The sequence below is a fragment of the Phocoena sinus genome, chromosome 3 (genome assembly GCF_008692025.1).
Source record: "Phocoena sinus isolate mPhoSin1 chromosome 3, mPhoSin1.pri, whole genome shotgun sequence".
In the NCBI taxonomy this organism is placed as follows: Eukaryota; Metazoa; Chordata; class Mammalia; order Artiodactyla; family Phocoenidae; genus Phocoena; species Phocoena sinus.
In genome coordinates, this window is record NC_045765.1 from 13,703,537 (window position 1) to 13,723,261 (window position 19,725).

Sequence of the window (19,725 nt, forward strand, 5' to 3'; positions counted from 1 at the left end):
TAACTCTGTGAGCCCCTACTGTGTGTCCAGCTTTGTGCTAGGCCATGCTGAGTGCCCAGAAAGAGGACACTCAATATCTAAGTAGGTCCCCTGGGGAATCCCAGGCCTGGCTTAGCCTGGGCACTCCCAGGCCCGCCCAAGGCCCGCCCTGTGCTGAGTGCTCAGGCCGGTGGGTCTCCTGGAAATTCCCCAGGCTAGTTTCGAGATGGGAGGCCAACAGTGAAGTAATTTACACGGCAGCCCCAGCCATGATAAGCCCATCCCACCTGATGCTGGATAAAGAGGAGGAGGGCTCTCTTCAGCAGGACTTGGCCACAGGCACCAGAGGAAGAGGGAGGACCCCTCACTGCCAACCCAGGTGAGCCCAGAAGTCCGCTCCGGGGACAAAGCCAGGGTCCCAAACACCCCAGCCCAATTCCTGCTCTCAACTACCACTGGTAGCTTAGGATCCGGAGCCGGAATGAGATGAGAGATGACATCTTCAGGTCCCCCTACGCTACTTCAACAAAAACAATCCTCAGCCCCTGCACTCAACCTCTGCCTGAGGCTAAAGTGCTGACATCAAAGAAGGCAGACGGCAGTGCGGCAGTGCGAGTTCAGGCCTCTCCTTCTCTCCTCACCCTCATCACAGCCAGTCTTACCAGTCGGGCAGGCACCTGAGAGTCCCCTCTGGTGGCCAGAAGCAGCTACAGAACGATCACCATAGGAAGGGTGGATCGCTGCATTAGCCTCAGTTTACCTCTCCTGGGGAATGGGCAGAGTTTGCTGGAATCTGAACTACCTAGTTTCCAGGCCACTCCTGCAATGCGCTTGGCTTACTGACCATTGACCTCACCCTGGGAGGAACAGGATAGGATGGGGGAAGCCCCTGAGACCCAGATGACGTTGAGCCAGGGCACTCTGTACCCACGCCACCACTGCCTCCCGCCCACAGCTCTGCAAGTGGCAGCCGTGTCATTCACCGCTGGACTTTGACAGTAGCCAAAGGCACTCTCAGTTCTCCATGCTTGTCTCCTTCCAGCTCTGCCAAAGTCTCCACTGAGGTAAACTGGATACTTCCCCTGGAAACTGGAAGCCCACAATGGTGGTCCAGGCTATCCTATGGATCCTGTACGGATTGCTGCTGCAGCCGGAGCCAGGCACAGGTAGGTCAAAAGGCAGAGGCCTGAGGCCAGGACTCTTATTTCAGCAGAAGTATACTGCTGCCCCGCTGTGTCCAGCCCTGTACAGGGTGAGGCTAGATCCAGGAGGCCCCAGTCTCAAGGAACCTCCAGTCTGGGAACACAGATGCTCCCAGCCCCATAGGATCAGGGCAAGGGTTGGGGGAAGAAACTGGGGCCAAAAGAGCAAAAATCAGGAAGGCTTCCTGCAGGAGGGGATGTAGATCTAGGACAGGAAGAAGAATTTTACTTGGTGGTGAAGCAGGAAAGGATATTTTAGGCAGAGAGAAGAACAAAGTTATAGAGGAATCACTGAGTGAACTGTCTGGAGAAGAACCTGAATTCCAGCAGTCAGCAGAGTGTAAGGATTAAGACTTCCTGTGTTCAAATCCTGCCTCTGCCACTTCCTAGCTATGTGATCTTAGGTAGATAATTTAACCTCTCTACGTTCATAGGGTCCTTGTGAAGATTGACTGGGTTGTTATATAAGTCACCTAGAATGGTGCCTGGCACATAGTAAAGGTTTAATTATTCAACAACACACCCCAGCTCTGAGTCCCAGACTTCTAAGTTCTAAGTTCAGCCATAGATATTTCTCCCACAAGGCACAGGCCCACCCTCCCCTGGACATCCTTTGAGACACCTTTCCCTCTAAAATTCCCCAAACTCCAATTCATCATGAAAAACGGTCCATCTTTCCCTCAAAATATCTGGAGACTCTGACCACTCTTGTCCATCACAGCGTCACCATCCTGGCTTCAGCCACCTTCATTGCTTACCTCCAAACTCTCTCCCCTTCTCTACTCTGGTCCCCCCAAAATCTATTCACACGGCACTCAAAGGAGCAATCAGAATTCCAACTTGGCCATGTATCTCTCCTGCTCATGAACCTGCCATGGCTCCCCAGTGCTCGCTGATAGTCTAAGCTCCTTAACCTGTTGTCTGTGCCTCAGTTTCCTCACCTACACAAGGACAATGTCAGACATCATAAGATTGCCCAACAAAGAGCAGGGGGCATTGAGAAGATGTAGAAACGGCAGGGGGAGGCTCAGTAACAGGTGGTGCTGGGCTGCTGGGCTAATACCATCCCTCCTCCTTCAGCGACCCTGCCCCTGCTCATGGACTCTGTCATCCAGGCACTGGCTGAGCTCGAGCAGAAGGCACCAGCCACCGAGGCTGGCCACACTGCCTCTGCATGGCTGCTGTCAGCCCAGGACTCTTGTGCCCACAACCCTCTCCAACACTTCTTGCTGGAGGAACAGAGTCTCAAGACCACCATGCTGGATCCTCCTTCACTGAGCCCAGAGCTTCAAGGCCTGACCATGGAGGTGGCGAGACATGGTGTGTGGGACGGGAAGGAATGCGGGGTGGTGCTGGCGTCCGATGGCTCAACCGTGGCTGTGGAGCCTCTTCTGGCAGGGCTGGAGGCAGGGCTGCAGGGGAACAGGGTCGTAAACCTGCCCTTAGACAGCACGGACACCCCTCCGGATGCTGGCGTCACCTTTCCTGACTTTGGAGCCACGGTTCCTGATGTAAGAGCCACCTCCCCAGGACTCAGGGATATCTCTTCAGATGTCACCTGGGCAGATGTCGGAGCTGTGTCTCCAAATGTTAGAGCCACAGATCTAGATGTCCAAGTCACCTCTCCAGATGTCCAAGCCTCCTCAGCAGATACCAAAGCCAAGTTCCCAACCACTGTGGACAGCCTCCTAGTGGTCACCCTGGCCAGAGACCTAGGCCTGAACTTCCTCCAGGGCCCTCAGACCTGGAGCCATTCACTGGGAACGGAGGGTTGCTGGGACCAGCTCTCTCTTCCCCGGACCTTCACGCTCCTGGACCCTGAAGCATCAACCCTCACCACGGCCTTCCTCAATGGTGCCCTGGATGGGGCCCTCCTTGGAGACTACCTGAGCCGGTCCCCTGAGCCCCGGCCACCCCTCAGCCACCTGCTGAGCCAGTACTATGGAGCCGGGGTAGCAGGAGACCCAGGATTTCGCAGCAACTTCCGACGGCAGAACGGAGCTGCTCTGACTCCAACTCCCATTCTGACCCAGCAGGTATGGGGGGCCCTCATCCTGCTGCAGAGACTGGAGCCAGCACACCCTCACCTTCAGGGTATGAGCCAAGAACAGTTGGCACAGGTGGCCACCCACGCTACCAAGGAGTTCACTGAGGCCTTCCTAGGTGAGAAGGGCCCCCACCTCCTGTAATGCTCCTTCTCACATATACAGACATTCTCAGTGCCCCACAGGTCAGGAGGATATAGGACTGGGGGATTCCAGAGTGAGCAATAAGGGCTTTGGCTGGGAGGCCAACAGGACTAGGATGCTGTGAGATTTAGTTAAGTTAGATCCCAATGGGGGCCAGTGTGGTGTGAGACTGAACCGTCCCCAAATCTGGGAGGAGACTGAAGGGATGATCCTTATATGCACTCTTAGTGTGGGAGGAGGCGGCAGGCAGAGAAACGCTTGCTTACTCCCGTGCTGGACTCTCTTCCTCTCAGGGTGTCCAGCCATCCACCCACGTTGCCGCTGGGGCGCGGCCCCGTACCAGGGCCGCCCGACGCCGCTGCAGCTGCCGCTCGGGTTCTTGTATGTACACCACACATACATGCCCGCGTCACCCTGCACGGACTTTGAGCGCTGCGCCGCCGACATGCGCTCTATGCAACGCTTCCACCAGTATACTCGCGGCTGGGACGACATAGGCTACAGGTGGGCGGCAACCTGCAAGTCGCTGGCAGGGCGGACCAAGTGGTGGTGCAGTGTAGAGCCTGGGGGCGCAGAGCCAGACTGAGGGGGCGGGGTTTGGACCTGAGCGAAGCTGGCAAGGAGTTTAGGGTGGGTGGAGCCAATGTGGAGAGGGGAGCGGCCTAGACTAGGGTCCGGGCCTTAACAGGGACCAGAAATAGCTCAACAGTGGGATTCCCGAGTTTGGGGTGGGAACTAGGAAAGGAGTCCGGACTTGGGAGAGGAGCAGGACCTGTGGTAGCGGCTGAGTCTGGGACGGGGCAGTGATGGGATATGACCTAAAACAGAAAAGGGCTCTGAATTGGGCAGGAGTTGGACTTGAGACAATGGGGAGGGAGCTGGGTAGAAAGAGATGAGGCCAATGTTGGGGGCAGATCCAGAGAAACGGGACGGTTTCTGGGGTGGCATTAGGTCGGGGAGTGGGACACGGCTGGACGGGGTAGAGTCAGCGCGACCGGGCGGGACTTGGGGTGGCGGCGGCCCTTGGCACAGGTGCGGAAACTGGGGTAGAGGGCCAGATGAGAGCCGGGGCCTCACGCCGAGTGGTGCATGCTTCCCTCTATCCTCGCAGTTTCGTGGTGGGCTCAGACGGCTACGTGTACGAGGGCCGCGGCTGGCACTGGGTGGGTGCGCACACACTCGGCCACAACTCCCGCGGCTTCGGTGTGGCCTTGATAGGCAATTACACTGCGGAGCTGCCCGCAGAGGCCGCGCTGCGCGCGGTGCGCGACGAGCTCCCGCGCTGCGCTGTGCGCGCCGGCTTCCTGCGGCCAGGCTACGCGCTGCTCGGCCACCGCCAGCTCGTGCGCACTGACTGCCCTGGCGACGCGCTCTTCAACCAGCTGCGCACCTGGCCGCACTTCGACAAGGTGAGTCCCCGACGCCTGCACTACCTCGGCCTGAGGCCCATCTGTCCACACAAGCTCAGCACGGCCCCTGATCCCTGCCTGTTTGCCTAACCTCAGCAGGCCCCTCACTCCTTCCTGTAACCCTGTGCCCACACAGCCTCAGTCAGGACCCTGAACCCCATTGCAGCTCGTCTGTTCAAGCAATCTAGACTCAGACTCCAGTCATTCTGCTTGCAATATAGCCTACCCACCCTGCCACTCTGTCTGCACAACCTCATCCCAGCCACCCAAACTTGCCCTCATCCTTGCCCCCTACCCAAAGCCCCGCCCCTACCCATCCACACAACACTGACCCAGACTGTGACCCTCTACAGAAAACCCTTTTACCTGCACAGCTTCTGTCCAGCCCCTAACCTAGTATTGCAATCCTCTGCTCAGACAATCTCAGAGTCTCAGAGAGACAATCCTCTCCTGAGGATGCTTGCTAGCCCCAGCCTTCCTGACCCTTGATGACAACCCTTACGCTGGAGCAATCCAGGCCCAGTCAGCACAACCTCAGCCTGATGACTGCACCCCAACCTCTGATCATGATCACAAAAACGCCTCTATAACATCCCTGTGCTATCTAGCTCTACCTCCAAGCTACCACTCCATTTCATTTGGCTGGCCTGCAGTTGGCATTGTACCTGCCCCCTCACTTTGGGCCCCTGTCCTCTTACCATCTAGGGTGCCACCATGAGGAAGGCAGACCCAGCCCCACGACCCCTCACCCACCCCACCACCAAACCTCACACTCCCTTGTCTTTTTTAGAATGTGAAACCAAGAACTGCCAGGAGGGCCTCTAGGAGATCCAGGAGGGCCTCTAGGTGATCCAGTTGGAGGCCACCTCCAACGATCCTGCTAGCCACAGACCTCCAATAAAGAGACCATGGGAAGAAAGCCTGTGTCCATGCATCATCTGCGTTTGCACATTCTGTCTTAGTTTAGGGTTGCCCAGAAGCAGACCCTGGGACAAGAATCCTTGTTGATAAGTAGTTCTCTGAGCAGTGATCCCAGGACATATCAGCTGAGGAATAAGGAATTGACACAGGGAAGGGAAGGCAGCTGGGAAAGGGTGCTTTATCAGGCATGTGGGTATGGGAGGCACGTGGAGCTCAATCCCACCAGGGACCTTTGGGGGATAGTGTCGGTCACACACCACGGAGTCATCCCACTCAAAGGGCAAGGCAGCTGGAGTACTGATCCTCCAATTTCCATAGTCAATGGCTGAGGGCTTCTCCCAGGACAGTGTTAATGTGTTGGCACTTTGGGACTGCTTGTTGCACGGGCAGTGTGGACTCCACCTGTAAGAGAAAGTCCTCCAGCCAAAATGCAGGGAGTTGGGAGTGGGGCCAGTATGCAGTGAAGTGGTACAGGCTCAGAGATATGGTAGAACACAGGGAGACTCTACCTGTATGTGCAGTGAGTGGACTGAGTGTGGTAAGAATGAGGTGGGCATAGCTAAGGTATGTGCACCCGCAAGAACATGTCCAGCACCAGGAAAAGGATTTTTGACCCTCGCTGAAGACCCTTTTCCTCAGGACAGGTTATAGAATGTTCAAGGCCCAGTGCGAAATGAAACATGCAGGCCCTGTCCAAAAAGTTAAATCAAGCGCAATGCAGAGCCCTTCTGAGCCCGGTGACTGCACAGGTCACATGCTCACGAAGGCAGTCCTACCCATCCCACCCTGTGAATTCCGGTCACGCTTGCCTTTGCACAAGCTGTTCCTTCTACCTGGCATGTTCTTCCCATGGCCAGCTCCTTCTCATGCTCAGCCCTCCTGGATTTTTCCAGCTCAAAGTGCATCACTTCTGCTCAGCCCCTACTCTACTCTGTCTATTTGCTTCCAAGTCTTCACCAGCTAGAAATGTCCTGCATTCATGTTCAAGATTTGTCTCTCTCGCTGTACTGTGAGCTCCAGGAAGGCAGGAACCAAGTTTATTTTGTTCCCTGTAGCTTTTCCAGTACCCAGCACTTAGTAGGCATTCAGGAAACATTTGCTGAATAAACAAAGTGTCCCATTATAAGCCTTCTGAAACTGATGTTATCACCTTGTACAAATCAGGAAACCAAGGCTCTGAGAGAGGAAATCACTTGCCTGAGGTCACACAGTGAGAGAAGGACCAGCTGGCACTCAAACCCACTCTGGGGCCAGTGGGCCAGGATTCTACTGACTCTCGAGTTATCTCACTTATTACTCAGGACAGCATTTGGCCACCTCTTTTTTCAAGTAAATACTTATTGTGGTATAATAGAGATACAAGAAAGGGCACCAAAATGTGTGGTTAATGAATTTTCACAACAGAACATACCCATGTAATCAACACCCAGCTCAAGAAATAGAACAGGTTAAATTTCTATTATGTGAATTTCACCTCAATTTAAAAAAAAAAAAAAAAAAACCCGCCATGATCAGCTACCAGAAGCCTCCGTTGTGCTTCCCCACCTCCCCAGTCTCTAGCCCTTCCAAAGGAAACCAATATCCTGAATTGTTAAACAGAGTTTTGCCTGCTTTGGAACTTCATGTAAATGGAACCACACAGTGTTTACTCTTCATTCTTTGGGTTTTTTTGCTCAACATTGCGATTCATCTGAGTTCAATCCTTCTTATTGATACATAATATCCCACTGTGTAAAGAGACCACAATTTATTCATTCTACAGTAGATGCACACTTGGGCTGTTTTCCATTTGGCGCTATTATGAATAGCGCTGGTGGGCATGTCTGTTGGGTGTACACCTAGCAGTGGAACTGCTGGGTCGGAGGAGAAGGGTGTGGTCAATGTTCATAGGTCACCACAGTTTTCCAACTTGGATGAATCAGTCTACACTCTGACCAGCAGTAGATGAGAGTTCCAGCATTTAGTCAGCATGTGCCCGTTTTGCAGAGGAGGCCACTGAGGCTCAGAGAGGGGCATGTGCTTCCTCCTGGTCAGTGAGAGATTCTGAGTCCTGCTCTGTCACCTCCTCTCTTCTTGCATCCTGCCCCCACTGTGCCCTCCCAGCTTGGCTGTGGGGTGGGGTGGGACAGACGGGGTCACGTGGAGTTGCGTTCAGCGGGAGGAAGCCAGGCAGGGTGCAGACGGCTGCTGATTCTGGGGCTGGTCAGGAAATCAAGGTAAGAGAGGGAGTGCATATGGCCCCCAAGGGGGTTCCCTGGGGGCAGAGCTGAGAGTAGGGAAGGGGCCAAGATGAAGACAACATGTGGGCAGACACTGGGCAGAATTGTCACCCTATCATCCCCCCAGGAGAATCTCTGCCATGGACCCACCTTCGCCGAGCCTGGCCTCCCAAACCCAGCCAGCAGCCCCATCGCCGCTAACCTCCTACCACTGGCACTCAGGAGGTTGTGGGGAGAAGGGGGCTGGAGGGTCCCGCTGGGGCCGCCTTGCAGGATGGGGGAGGGCGCTGAGCCACCAGGAGCCCACAGTCAGCAGCCAGCCGGCCCCTCGCTCGCTGTTTCGTCGTGTCCTCTCTGCGCCCCACAAGGAGTCGCGCTCGAGCCGCCTCCGAATATCCAAGACCCTCTGGGGAAAGCATAAGAGCCCACCGCTGGAGTCAGAACCAGAGCCAGAGATCTCAGGTACATGGCTCCCCCACCCAGGCTGGGAGGCCCGGATGCTTGGGTTTTGTCTGCCTCCGGAGCATCAGCCTTACAGACACAGGAAGTTGTGGGGAGTGCAAAAGCCCGACAGGAAGTGGCTGGGGCCCGGCTGGCTGCCCTCTTCTCTCTCTCCCCCTTACCCAGGGCCTGGGCATGGTGGGAGTGGCTAGGGACCTGTGAGCTGGGGGTCCAGCCCTGGGAAGGGACAGGGAATAGACTGATGGTAGCACGGTCCAGATGCCAAATGGCTCTTGGCCCCAGTAGGTCTCTCCTCACATTCAGTGGCCCAGGCTTATTCTCTCCTGCCTGGATACCCATCTCTGCTGCCTCCTGCTCTCCTGTCTTCCAGCCTCCGTGTCTTAGTTTCTTCACTTCCTTGAGCCTCAGCTTCCCCATAAGTTAAATGGGAATCGTGATTCCTGCCTTGAAGGATATATTATTTCATTCGTTCACTCATTCATTCAAACAGAGGTCTGTGAGCATTTACTGCGTTCTAGGCCCGCCCTGATTTAGACACTGAGGACACAGCAGTGAACAAAACAGACGAGACTGCCTGCCCTGTGGAGCTCATAGTGTAGTGGGTGTGACAGACAGTAAACAAACAAGAAAATGACACATGGGGCTAAGTGTCACACAGAGGGATCTAGAAGAGTAAAGGATATCATGAGAATTGGAGCTCATGAATGTAACGCTGGCCTAGGACTCAGCACATTTTATGTGATCCGTGAACAAGTGGGAATCATCATTTATTCCCCTGGTGGTAAAACAATGGGACAGACAGGTAATCTGGGTGGCCTGATCCAGCCCTCCTATTCCCGGAAGCTCATCTGATCCTCATCATTCATATTCCCATTTTGCAGAGGCATCCCTTCAGCCCCCTCCACGGTATCAGGTATTGCCCACGCCATAGCATCCAGTGAGAGCTCTCTAACAAGCAGACCTGCTCCTCCCCTACTCAAACACCTCCCATGGCTCCTTATACCTCCAGGATAAAACCCCAGCTCTTCTAACTGACACCCAAAGCCCTGCACTAGTCTCTTCCTGAACCTTCCCCTCCAGCCTCCAAGCCCTCCAAGCCCTTCTCACCCCTCCCTTTATTTCCCTGGGCCAGGCCATGTGCCACCTCCCAGGCTTTGCTCAAGCCATTCATGCCACGATCTCCTTCATCTTTGTCAAAACCCAATCTGTTATTCAAGACCCATTGCAGGGGACTTCCCTGGTGGTCCAGTGGTTAAGACTCCACGCTTCCACTGCAGGGGGCTCAGGTTCTATCCCTAGTTGGGGAACTAAGATCCCACATGCCACGCAGCATGGCCAAGAAATTAGAGAAAAAAAAAAAAAAAGACCCATTGTAAACTTACTCTCTCTGGGAGGCCTTCCTACTGCACCTCTCCCAACCCTGCCCTTCTTCTGTTCCTTTCTCAAACTTTGAACACTTTTCCCTTTAGACTTGTTATTTATGTAAGGAACCAAGGCTGCTGTCCTGTTTTTGAACCTCTTGGACCTGCCCACTGTCTTGCTTAAGAGAAGGATGCTTGTATGTACACGACCCTTGAGTATGGGCTCTGTTAGTGCCAGCCAGGCCCTGGAACAAAGGCTTAGTTTCCTTGAAGGAAACTATGAAAAGGAAAGAAGGAAAATTAGCAAGTAATGTTATTTCCATTTTCAGTGCATTTCTCGCAGTGAGATCAGACCACCACAAGGCTGAACCCTCCCGGAAGATCTGTTGCGACCTTTGCCTTTGTTCTTTATTTATCATGCATTTAAAATGAGATGCAGAAGCATTTAACATACTATGTAAATATGGACCTCTTAAAATTAAAATTTCATTGGAAATGCTTTCAATTCAGCAACATCTTAGCTATTTGTTAGTTCTTTTGTGTTGTCTTATCAAAGTTTAATAGATACAGTTCCATAGTTGTTGATGCGTTTGCGTGTATGTTCGATTTGTGTAAAGATGGTACTAAGTCAATTAAAAAAGAGAGAGAGAGAAGAATGCTTGTATCCGAAGCCCAGCTCAGGGACTCACAAGCTGTGTGACCCTGGGCAAGTCATCCAATTTCTATGTGTTTTCAGTTTCCTCCTTGGTAAAATGGGTGTTATAATAGCCCATCGAATGGCTTTTGGAGGATTAAATGAGAGGTGTGTGAAGCAGTAAACACAGTACGCGGGGCACATAGTCGGTGGGGCTGTGTCCACCACCCATCACCAGCCATGGTTAGTGGAGACAAGGCCCGGAGAGGGGTGGAGGCTTGTCCAACACCTGACATGGCTGCTGGGTGGGTTGGGAAGAGGGGGCACTTAGGAGGGAACCCCTGATGAGCCTTGGTGAGTGGAGAGGTTGTTCTGAGGGAGAAAGGACTCCCACATCCCCAGCACCTCCTCCTCTACCCAGAGCCTGAGCCGAAGCTGGAGCCCCCTGCCCCACAGATCCCAGAGGCCCCCCCACCCGACGTGCCCATCTGGAACATCGGGGCCTTCACCCTATTTGATGGGAGGCTGGTGCTGCTTGGGGGTGAGGAGGAGGTAAGAGGGGGCACCTGGGCAAGGGGAGGGAAGGAGAGGAAGGAAGAGAGACAGAACAGTGGTAACGGCAGGGGATGAGGGGGCATAACAGAAAGGCGTCTGCCTCTCCCTCTGTCTGTCTGCCTGCCTCTCCTTTCTGACCACCCACTCTTTTGGGGGGACAGCGTCCTTGCAGGCCCCGTATGGGGAGCGCTAGTTCCGAGGGCAGCATCCAGGTGGCCTTGGGGAACCTCAGGGATCCAGGTAAGCTTGAGAGATGGGGGCTGGGGATTTGGGAGCCTCTCAAGGTGGGGCAGAATCCACGATGATCCCACCCCCCAACCTTCCACCCCTGACCACCCACAGATCGGATCTCTGGAAAGACCGAGCCAGAGGCTGCTGGCCCCAACGAGGTCCACAACATTCGGGTAAGTGGGGGGTGGAGGGGAGAGCAAAGACTTTCTGACCTTCAGAGGTGAAAGGGGGACTCTTCCTGGGTGATCTTAGGCAGGTCACTGACCCTCTCAGGATCATAGTGTCCATATCTGTCAAACGGAGCCAGAAAGAGAAGCTCCTTCTTGGGGCTGTTTATGAAAAGTCCATAGAGAATGTAGGAAAGCATATGATTGGTGCTTTAGAAATGGGAGCTGTTGATTGCCTTTAATATTCCTGCTAATATAGCCTGAGGTTGTGATCCCTCGAGACCAACAGATCTTCCAGGACACCCTGGGGGGAAGGGAGCTGAGGAGGGAACACAGGGTTCTGCCCAGCTGACATCCCCCTCCCCACAGGGGCTGCTCAAGCGGCTGAAAGAGAAGAAAAAGGCCAAATCGGAGCTAGGAGCCAATGCTTCCCAGGATGGGTAAGGGTCTCTGAGGAGCTGGAGGGGCTGGGATTCAACATTGCCCCTCCCCCTCCTCCTGCCTATAATTCTGACTTTCACCAAATATCCCCTGTGGCCCTCTGTGTCCTGCCCCATGTTGGGCAATGCTGGGGCCACCGAAAGACCCTTAGCATTGAGCCAGCCCTCTGTTGAATGGTGGGGGCAGAGTCTGACACAATAACTCTACAACTGCAGCTGAGTCAACACCTTGGTCTGGGAGTGTCAGGGAAGGGACACTTGAGCTGAGATCTGAAGGACAGATGGAAGTTAACTAGGCCGAAAGGGTCAGGAAAAGCATTCCAGGCAGAGGGAACAGCAAGTGCAAAGGTCAAGAGGACGGATGAAGTGACAAAAACAAGGCCAGTGTGACTGGAGTTCAGACAGTGAATTAAGTGTCAAAAGGAGGATTCAAGTCCAATTTAGGTTCAAGTCCCTCCTGACTTCCACCCTTCAGGCTGTAAGGGGTAGTTGGGGTGGGGGAGGGGTAGTGGGTAGGAATGACAGCTTGTTCATGTGCGCCTTCACCAGACCCCCCAGTGCTCTGGGCTCTCGGGAATCGCTGGCCAAGCTTTCGGAACTGGACCTGGGCGCCGAGCGGGACGTGCGGGTCTGGCCACTGCACCCCAGCCTCCTGGAGGAGCCCCACTGCTTCCAGGTACGTGCAGGCAACTCTCCGCCTCGCCTGACCCTTTGGCTCCACCCTTGGTCTCAACCGCACGCTGGATGCCTCTCCTCAACAGGTAACGTGGGCGGGCGGGAGCCGCTGCTTCTCCTGTCGCTCCGCTGCTGAGAGAGACCGCTGGATAGAGGACATTCGTCGCCACTTCCAGCCTAGTCAGGTCGGTAGTGCGCAAGGTCGGACCTGGAGACCCCTCCCACAGCCCGGGCCCCGCCCCTTCCACCCACCCCAAATCCCACTCGCCCCAAAACCTTGCCCCTTGGACACACCTGCCCCCCTACACTTTTGCAGCCACTCCGAGATCCTCCCCCCCACTTGCATCTATTACCAGCCCCTTGCACAGCTCGGATTGTATTCAATCCGAGCCCTATTTGCACCCCAGGCAGTCTCCAAGTCCCCACCCCGCGGCTACTCCTCCATACCCTAGAGCCCTGATCTCTCCGGGAGAGCCCAGAAAAGCTAGAGGGTTTCCGCATAGCCATCTTGGGCACCCCCGTGGCCTCACTGTCTTCCCCCAAGGGCCCAGCGACCCCCTGGGAGCACGGGCCCCGTTCTTCACCTCTGGTGCCCGATGTGGAGCACAGACGCCACGCTCCCGCCCCTACTCCGGTCCGCAGGACAACATTGAGCGGGAAGAGACGTGGCTGAGCGTGTGGGTGCACGAAGTGAAGGGGCTGCCCCGGGCGGCGGCGGGGGCGCCGGGAGTGCGCGCGGAGCTGTGGCTGGACGGCGCGCTGCTGGCTCGCACAACTCCGAGGGCTGGCCCGGGCCAGCTCTTCTGGGCGGAACGCTTCCACTTTGAGGCGCTGCCGCCCGCGCGTCGCCTGTCGTTGCGGCTACGCGGAGCGGGCCCGGGGAACGCGGTGCTGGGCCGCGTGGCCTTGGCGCTGGAAGAGTTAGGCGTCCCCCGCGCGCCCGCCGCGGGCCTGGAGCGCTGGTTCCCGCTTCTCGGGGCGCCAGCGGGCGCGGCGCTGCGGGCACGAATCCGGGCGCGGCGCCTGCGCGTGCTGCCCTCTGAACGCTACAAGGAGCTGGCTGAGTTCCTCACTTTCCACTACGCGCGCCTCTGCGGGGCGCTCGAGCTCGCGCTGTCCGCTCAGGCCAAGGAAGAGCTGGCGGCTGCCATGGTGCGCGTGCTGCGGGCCACCGGCCGGGCTCAGGTGCGGCGCTGCGACGGGACGAACCCGGGTGACCAGGGGCTGACCGATCGCGCGCTCCAGGGGGGAGTTGGTGGGGACAATACCAGAGTGGCACTTTCGAGGGGCTGGGCAGCTTGAGGGGCGGGGTCTGAGCTGAGCCTCTGCACTGCGAGGCCCAAGTTTGCGCTTGGAGGGGTGGAGGTTCCGGCCTGTTAAGAGCCCCAGCAGCGAGGGCTGGGCCTGGGCAGCAGCTATGAGGAGTGGGCCTGTGCCCCAGGGGTGAGGGACCCACCAAGGGCAGGGATTCCCCCTGACTCAGTCTGCGCCCAACGCATTGTAACCGCACTATGCCCAGGCACTGGTGACAGACCTGGGCACCGCGGAGCTGGCACGCAGTGGAGGCCGTGAGGCTCTTCTGTTCCGGGAAAACACATTGGCCACCAAGGCCATCGATGAGTACATGAAGCTGGTAGCACAGGATTACCTCCAAAAGACACTGGGTAAGCAGAGTGGGGCAGGGGTCAGAGGCCTAGCTGAGCCGGCTAGGACACCCCAGGGGAGATCTGAGAATCCTTGAGTAACTTGGATTCTGGTAGCGGGTGGTGCCCTGGGGATGCTCAGATCCTAGAAGGAATCAGGGGTTCCCCAAGATTTTAGGTGCCTCCAGAGTAATTTGGAGATAGAACTGGAGGCTGGGTGCTGTGGGTTGTGGTGGTCACGGGCTGGCCCCTCTCTGGCTGTGCTGGACTGCAGGACAGGTCGTGCGGCGTCTCTGTGCCTCCACTGAGGACTGTGAGGTGAACCCCAGCAAGTGCCCGGCCTCAGAGCTGCCCCAGCACCAGATCAGACTGCGAAACAGCTGCAAGGAGGTCTTTGAGAGCATCATCCACTCTTACGAGTGAGAATCAGGGCCCCAGAACCCGAGCCTAACCCTGCCTCTTAGCCACTGTGCTAACCCTGACTCCCGATTAGGGTTTCCAGATAAAATACAGGATGCCCAGTTAAATGTGATACCATATTTGGGACATGCTTACACTAAAAAAAGTGTTCATTTTTAAAATCTGAAATTCAGGTTTAACTGTTGATCCTAAAGTTTTATTTGCTAAATTTGGCAACCCATTCCCAATATCATGCTACCTAACCCCAAGTAACCTGGGACCAAATTCTTTGTCTTCTAAACTACAGGTGACCCCATACCCTAATTCCATGCCACCTGACCCCAATTAACATAGGATCTCACTCCTATGACCTCTGACTCCAGTAATGGCATACCCCCAATTCCATGATCCCTGACCTTAAGTAACACTGTGTCCCAAATCCCATGTAACTGGGATTCCTAAGATTCTAATTCCTTGACCTCTGACCCTAGGTTAACCTGTATGCCTAATCCCATGCCATCTAGGATATCAATCTCATGATTTCTGAACCTAGGTGACCCTGTAACCCCAATCCCATCCTATTTCATATCATGTCTGGCACCCCAATTTCATGTCCAGTCATAGCTACACCCCAAGCTCATGGCCTCCATCCTCATGTGAACCTGTACCCCCAAATCTAAGATCACTGACTCCAGAAGTCACCACGATAACTACACCACAAACAAACCCTGACCCTAAATGGACCTATAACCCCAAGCATCATTATCCCCAATGTCTTCAATCCTGACCCAGAATGCCGGTGTCTCCTGACACCTGACCGTAGCACTTTGATCATCCATGAACTTTATGCCCATATCCTCCCACTCTGACCATTGTCTTTTCTGCCCCAGCTGGTTCCCAGCAGAGCTGGGCACTGTGTTCTCAGGCTGGCGAGAAGCATGCAAGGCACGTGGCTCTGAGGCACTGGGGTACCGCCTAGTGTGTGCCTCTCTCTTCCTGCGGCTCCTGTGTCCTGCCATTCTTTCACCCAGCCTCTTTGGCCTAGCGCCAGAGCACCCGGCACCTGGCCCAGCCCGCACCCTCACGCTGATCGCCAAGGTCATCCAGAACCTCGCCAACCATGCTCCGTGAGTCCTGGGAGGCTGGGAGGCCATGCTGGGGCCGTGGGGGTAGCAGATGCCTGACCTGACCCACCCAGTTGGGCCTTGATCTAGGTTTGGTGAGAAGGAGGCCTACATGAGCTTCATGAATAGCTTCCTGGAGGATCATGGACCTGCCATGCAACGCTTCCTGGACCAGGTGGCCATGGTGGATGTGCACACAGCACCCAGTGGTTACCAGGGCAGCAGTGACCTGGCCCTCCAGCTGGCAGTCCTGCATGCCCAGCTTTGTACCATCTTTGCTGAACTTGACCAGGTGTGGCCTGAGCCCAAAGCCCAGAATATGAGGTAGGGAGGCAAGAGAGTAGGGAGCCTCTGGTCCTGGAGAGCTTGCTCAGCATCCTCCCTGCATTGCTTTACCAGGCAACCCGTGACAGCCTGGAACCACTGCCCACCATCCTGAGTGCCATCGAGGAGGGCCGACCTGTACCTGTGTCTGTGCCAATGCGTCTTGCACCACCTCCAGCCCAGGTCCATTCCAGGTAACCTACCTGCCTCAAGTCTGATCCAGTTCTGACGGGTAGGAGCAGGGGAAGGGCCAAAGGCATCACAGGGTCAAACTGTGGTCAGAGATGAAGACAGGATCATGTCAGGGGTCAGAGACAACAGGGTCACGTTGGGGTCAGTGTCAGAAGCAGTGTAGGATGGAGGTCAGAGGCTGGAGACAGGATCATCTCGGGGTCAGGAAGAGGCTCACAGTACAGTCAGAGGGCGGGCACAGGGTCAGATTGGAATCTGAGGTGGGGATTAAGCATTGCAGAGATCAGGGAGAGGTCACATCTGGGGTCAGAGAGAAAGTGACATTGTGGTCAGCAATGAGGGGCAGGTTTCAGTGAGAGGTTGTGGATAGGGTCAAATCAGGGGTCAGAGTGGGTCAGAAGGATGTTGAGACACATCATCAAGGGTCAGGGACAGGTTCATATTGCAAACAGGTCGGGCCCAGGGTCAGATGGGGTCAAGGGTTATGGACAGAGTCATTTTGGAGGTCAGAAGTCAGGGACTATGTTCTTTCAGGAGGCTGAGACAGGGTGAGTTTAAGGTCAGAGACTGGGAACAAGATGGAGTCAGATTGGGAAGGAAGAGGGTACAGTTGTGAGCAGAGGCCAAGCTCAGGCAAACTGGAAGCAGAGGTTACAGAGAGGCTCAAGCCAAGGGTAACACTGTGTCAGAGTCCAGGGACAACGCTAGAAAGAAATCAGAGGTTAGATTGACGTTGTGTCAAAGGTCATAGAAGGGACAGTATTGTCAGAAGTCCAGGACAGGATCAGAAGTCAAAATGTGATCCCTTCAGCAATAGGGTCACACAGAAGTAAAAGATCAGGGGCGGGGTTATTTCTGGTCAGAGGTAGAGATGCAGTCTGCTCAGGAACCGGTGGAGCGTCTGAGCTCCCCCATCCCACCCCCAGCATCTCTGCAGGAGAGAAGCCTGGCTTTCTGGCCCCCCGAGACCTCCCCAAGCACACCCCTCTCATCTCCAAGAGCCAGTCCCTGCGCAGCGTTCACGGCGCAGGTAGTTGGGCCCGGCCACGGCCGGACGAGGAGCAGCCCCCGCGGCAGCCTCGGCCGGTGCAGCGCACGCAGAGCGTCCCGGCTGGCCGCCCGGCTCGCCACCGCCCGTCTGCAGGGCCGCGGCCGCGACCCAAAGGCTCCCTACGCACGGGACCCGTGCCCCGCGGCCGGCCCTGGACCGGAACCTCAGCATCGCTGCCTCGGAAGCCGTCGGTTCCCTGGCAGCGCCAGCTGGACCAGCCACGGGACAGAGACCAAACGCTGGGCACCCACCGACCCATGGGCAAGGTGAGGTACAGCCCAGGTCCGCCCGCACACAGAGTGGGGAGACAGGATTGGAAAAAGACTGAAAGATGGGCAGGTCTCGGTTCAAATACCGAGCTTGCTGTGCTGTGTGACCCAGGCATAACCCAACCCTCTCTGAGCCTCAGTTTCCTCTTCTGTACAATTAGGGCATCGTTCCCCAATAGGCAGGGCGGTGAGGAGGCAGAGCACAGGGTACAGGGAGGTCAGGGTCCTTGGGGAGAAGAGGCGGGACGATGGCTCAGGTTACAGCTGCTCCCTCCCCACAGATGACGGAGCTGCGGTGCGAGGTGGCCGCCCTGCGCCAGGATCAGAAGGCGCTGTCCGGCCTCGTGGAGTCACTCGGCACCCACATCCGGGCGTTGAGCGAGCAGCAGGAGCAGCTTCGGAGCCAGCTTCAGAACCTGGCTACCAGGCTCCGAGAAGGGTAAGCCCCGCACTCCCCACTAGCTCCGCCCCCAGGTGGGCTTTCTATTAAAGAGATCGGCTCAGGCCCCGCCTCCCAGTCAGTCCCACCCAAATCATGTCTGTCACGGCCACGCCCCCTCTGCAAGACCCGCCCCAACACACCTAAGACCCGCCTCTTGAGCTCCACCAGCCCCAAATCCCTGGGAGGGCCTTTCGTCCAGTCCCTCAGTCAGCTTCTCCCACACAGATTGGGACAGACCCACTATCTCTTAGTCTGGGCATTCCCCCATCCCTCTCGTGACCCAACTCAGGACTAGCCAAGACCCGCCTCCAACGGTTGGTTGGTTTGTCCTTTCATCATATTACGGTCCAGGCTCTAATTCAGCAGCCCCTTCTTCAGACTGATCTAGGCCCCACCCCCCAGCCTGGATAAACCCCGCCTCCATTCCAAGCTTCGCCCCCGAGCCCCTGACTCTCCTACCAAGAGCGAGAGGGATGTTCCTCAGCCTCTGACTCTTTCCCTTTGCGCCTGATCCCCACAGGACCGCGAAGTTGGATCCAGAGCGCGATCCTCCAACCAATGAGGGCCACAGGCTGAAAAGTCTGGTGAGACCCCTGCCCGAGCCCTGGGGCATATCTGGGCTGGGTAAGGGAACAAGAGTTGGGTGCAACCCTCCCCCGGCTCTGAGTCCACTGCCCCACTGCCGCTGCCTCCCCAGGAGTGCCGCCTGGCCGAGATAGAGAGTACTCAGGCCCAGGTGAGGGAGACCATTCAGAGCCTGCAGCTTCTTCCCAGGACATCGGGGTCCCAGAGCCAGCCCCTGCCCCTCAAAGCACCCTGCATCAACGGAGACACCACTTGAGCTGCGCACTCGGCCCTACGTGTTCTGGGAGCAGAGAGAAAGCGGTCTTAGGGGCCTTTCCAACCCCTGCCTCAAACCCACGTGGCCTGCAGTAAGGAGTGGAGCTGTAGGTGCCAACCAGTCTGGCACTATCAGGTTGCCCAGTAAAATCTTGATTTCAGTAAAAAATTGATGGGTTTTTTTTGCGCCTAAGTGTTGCCAATCAGAAAGCAACCTCCCCCCCCATTCAGCTCTCCCAAACTCTCCCCTAATTGGAGGTCTCAGGGGAGGGGAGTGATATAGGGAGAGTCTCACCAGCTGTGTGACCTTAGGCCCTCACTCTCTCAGAGCCTTGATTTCCTCATTTGTAAAATGGATCTAAAGTCCCTTACACAGTAGAAGACCCATAGTTTAAAGTGTTCAGTAAAAGGCATTTGTCATTGTTAGGGGCAGCACTTGCTTCTCAGTGAAGCCCAGATCCCACCTCTACTAATTCCCAGGTCCCAGACGAGAGCATCTCCCTAGGACCCCAAATCCCACACCAGCTCCCTCATGCAGTGAGGGCGTGGGTCTGGGAGGCAAATGAAGGAAGGGGTGGGTAGGTGTGGAGATGGTTAAGCTCTGCGAGTGGTCACTGGGAAAATGAGTGGGCATTTGAATAATGGGTGGGTGGATGGGTGAGGGATAGGGTGGGTAGGACAAAAGGCAGATGAATAGGTTAGCATTTGCTGGATGTTTGCCCTGGTAGGTGATTAGTTGAGTACGTGGTTAGCTGGGATGGGTATGTCTGCCTAGAGAAGGTCTGGATGGTAATAGGAAATAAACATTTGAATTAATTAAGTGGTTATATGTATTGCATGTACACTTGTTGAGGTCTCCTGAGACTCTTGAGCTGAGCAGTGGGGAACAATAATATACTAGATACACAGACTCCTGTTCTCATGGAACTTACCCTCTACTGGAGAAGACAAACAAACAAACATGCAATTGATGGTTGGGTGAATGGGTGACTGGGTG

At 55.7% G+C, this 19,725-nt stretch overlaps 2 protein-coding genes across 3 annotated transcripts; both read left to right on the forward strand.

Annotated features, from left to right (window-relative positions):
• Nucleotides 1-1,032: 1,032 nt before the first annotated feature.
• PGLYRP2 (peptidoglycan recognition protein 2) lies at nucleotides 1,033-5,672 on the forward strand. Its single transcript, XM_032627819.1, has 5 exons — nucleotides 1,033-1,145; nucleotides 2,262-3,344; nucleotides 3,664-3,874; nucleotides 4,482-4,779; nucleotides 5,570-5,672. Exons 1-5 carry the CDS (start codon nucleotides 1,082-1,084, stop codon nucleotides 5,627-5,629), a joined length of 1,716 nt encoding a protein of 571 aa, XP_032483710.1. The 5' UTR covers nucleotides 1,033-1,081; the 3' UTR covers nucleotides 5,630-5,672.
• A 1,863-nt stretch (nucleotides 5,673-7,535) lies between these two features.
• On the forward strand, nucleotides 7,536-19,309 carry RASAL3 (RAS protein activator like 3). Of its 2 annotated transcripts, none has more exons than XM_032626335.1 (18): nucleotides 7,536-7,916; nucleotides 8,047-8,381; nucleotides 10,798-10,928; nucleotides 11,093-11,171; nucleotides 11,274-11,335; nucleotides 11,699-11,769; nucleotides 12,319-12,445; nucleotides 12,531-12,629; nucleotides 12,988-13,629; nucleotides 13,964-14,108; nucleotides 14,362-14,506; nucleotides 15,377-15,613; nucleotides 15,701-15,902; nucleotides 16,010-16,128; nucleotides 17,053-17,443; nucleotides 17,728-17,885; nucleotides 18,409-18,472; nucleotides 18,586-19,309. In XM_032626335.1, exons 2-18 carry the CDS (start codon nucleotides 8,060-8,062, stop codon nucleotides 18,727-18,729), a joined length of 3,138 nt encoding a protein of 1,045 aa, XP_032482226.1. In that variant the 5' UTR covers nucleotides 7,536-7,916; nucleotides 8,047-8,059; the 3' UTR covers nucleotides 18,730-19,309. The 2 variants fall into 2 exon arrangements, with proteins under 2 accessions (XP_032482226.1, XP_032482227.1); XM_032626336.1 differs by having other exon boundaries at nucleotides 7,539-7,916; nucleotides 13,087-13,629; nucleotides 18,586-18,896.
• Nucleotides 19,310-19,725: the final 416 nt, after the last annotated feature.

Bases quoted from the DNA above. Each gene is read 5' to 3' on its own strand.
- PGLYRP2 (XM_032627819.1), top strand. From the start codon at position 1,082: ATGGTGGTCCAGGCTATCCTATGGATCCTGTACGGATTGCTGCTGCAG. The intron at 3,345-3,663 runs GTGAGAAGGGCC...TCTTCCTCTCAG, and splicing joins GTTCACTGAGGCCTTCCTAG to GGTGTCCAGCCATCCACCCA. The intron at 3,875-4,481 runs GTGGGCGGCAAC...CTATCCTCGCAG, and splicing joins TGGGACGACATAGGCTACAG to TTTCGTGGTGGGCTCAGACG.
- RASAL3 (XM_032626335.1), top strand. From the start codon at position 8,060: ATGGACCCACCTTCGCCGAGCCTGGCCTCCCAAACCCAGCCAGCAGCC. The intron at 12,630-12,987 runs GTCGGTAGTGCG...GTCTTCCCCCAA, and splicing joins GCCACTTCCAGCCTAGTCAG to GGGCCCAGCGACCCCCTGGG. The intron at 17,886-18,408 runs GTAAGCCCCGCA...TGATCCCCACAG, and splicing joins GCTACCAGGCTCCGAGAAGG to GACCGCGAAGTTGGATCCAG.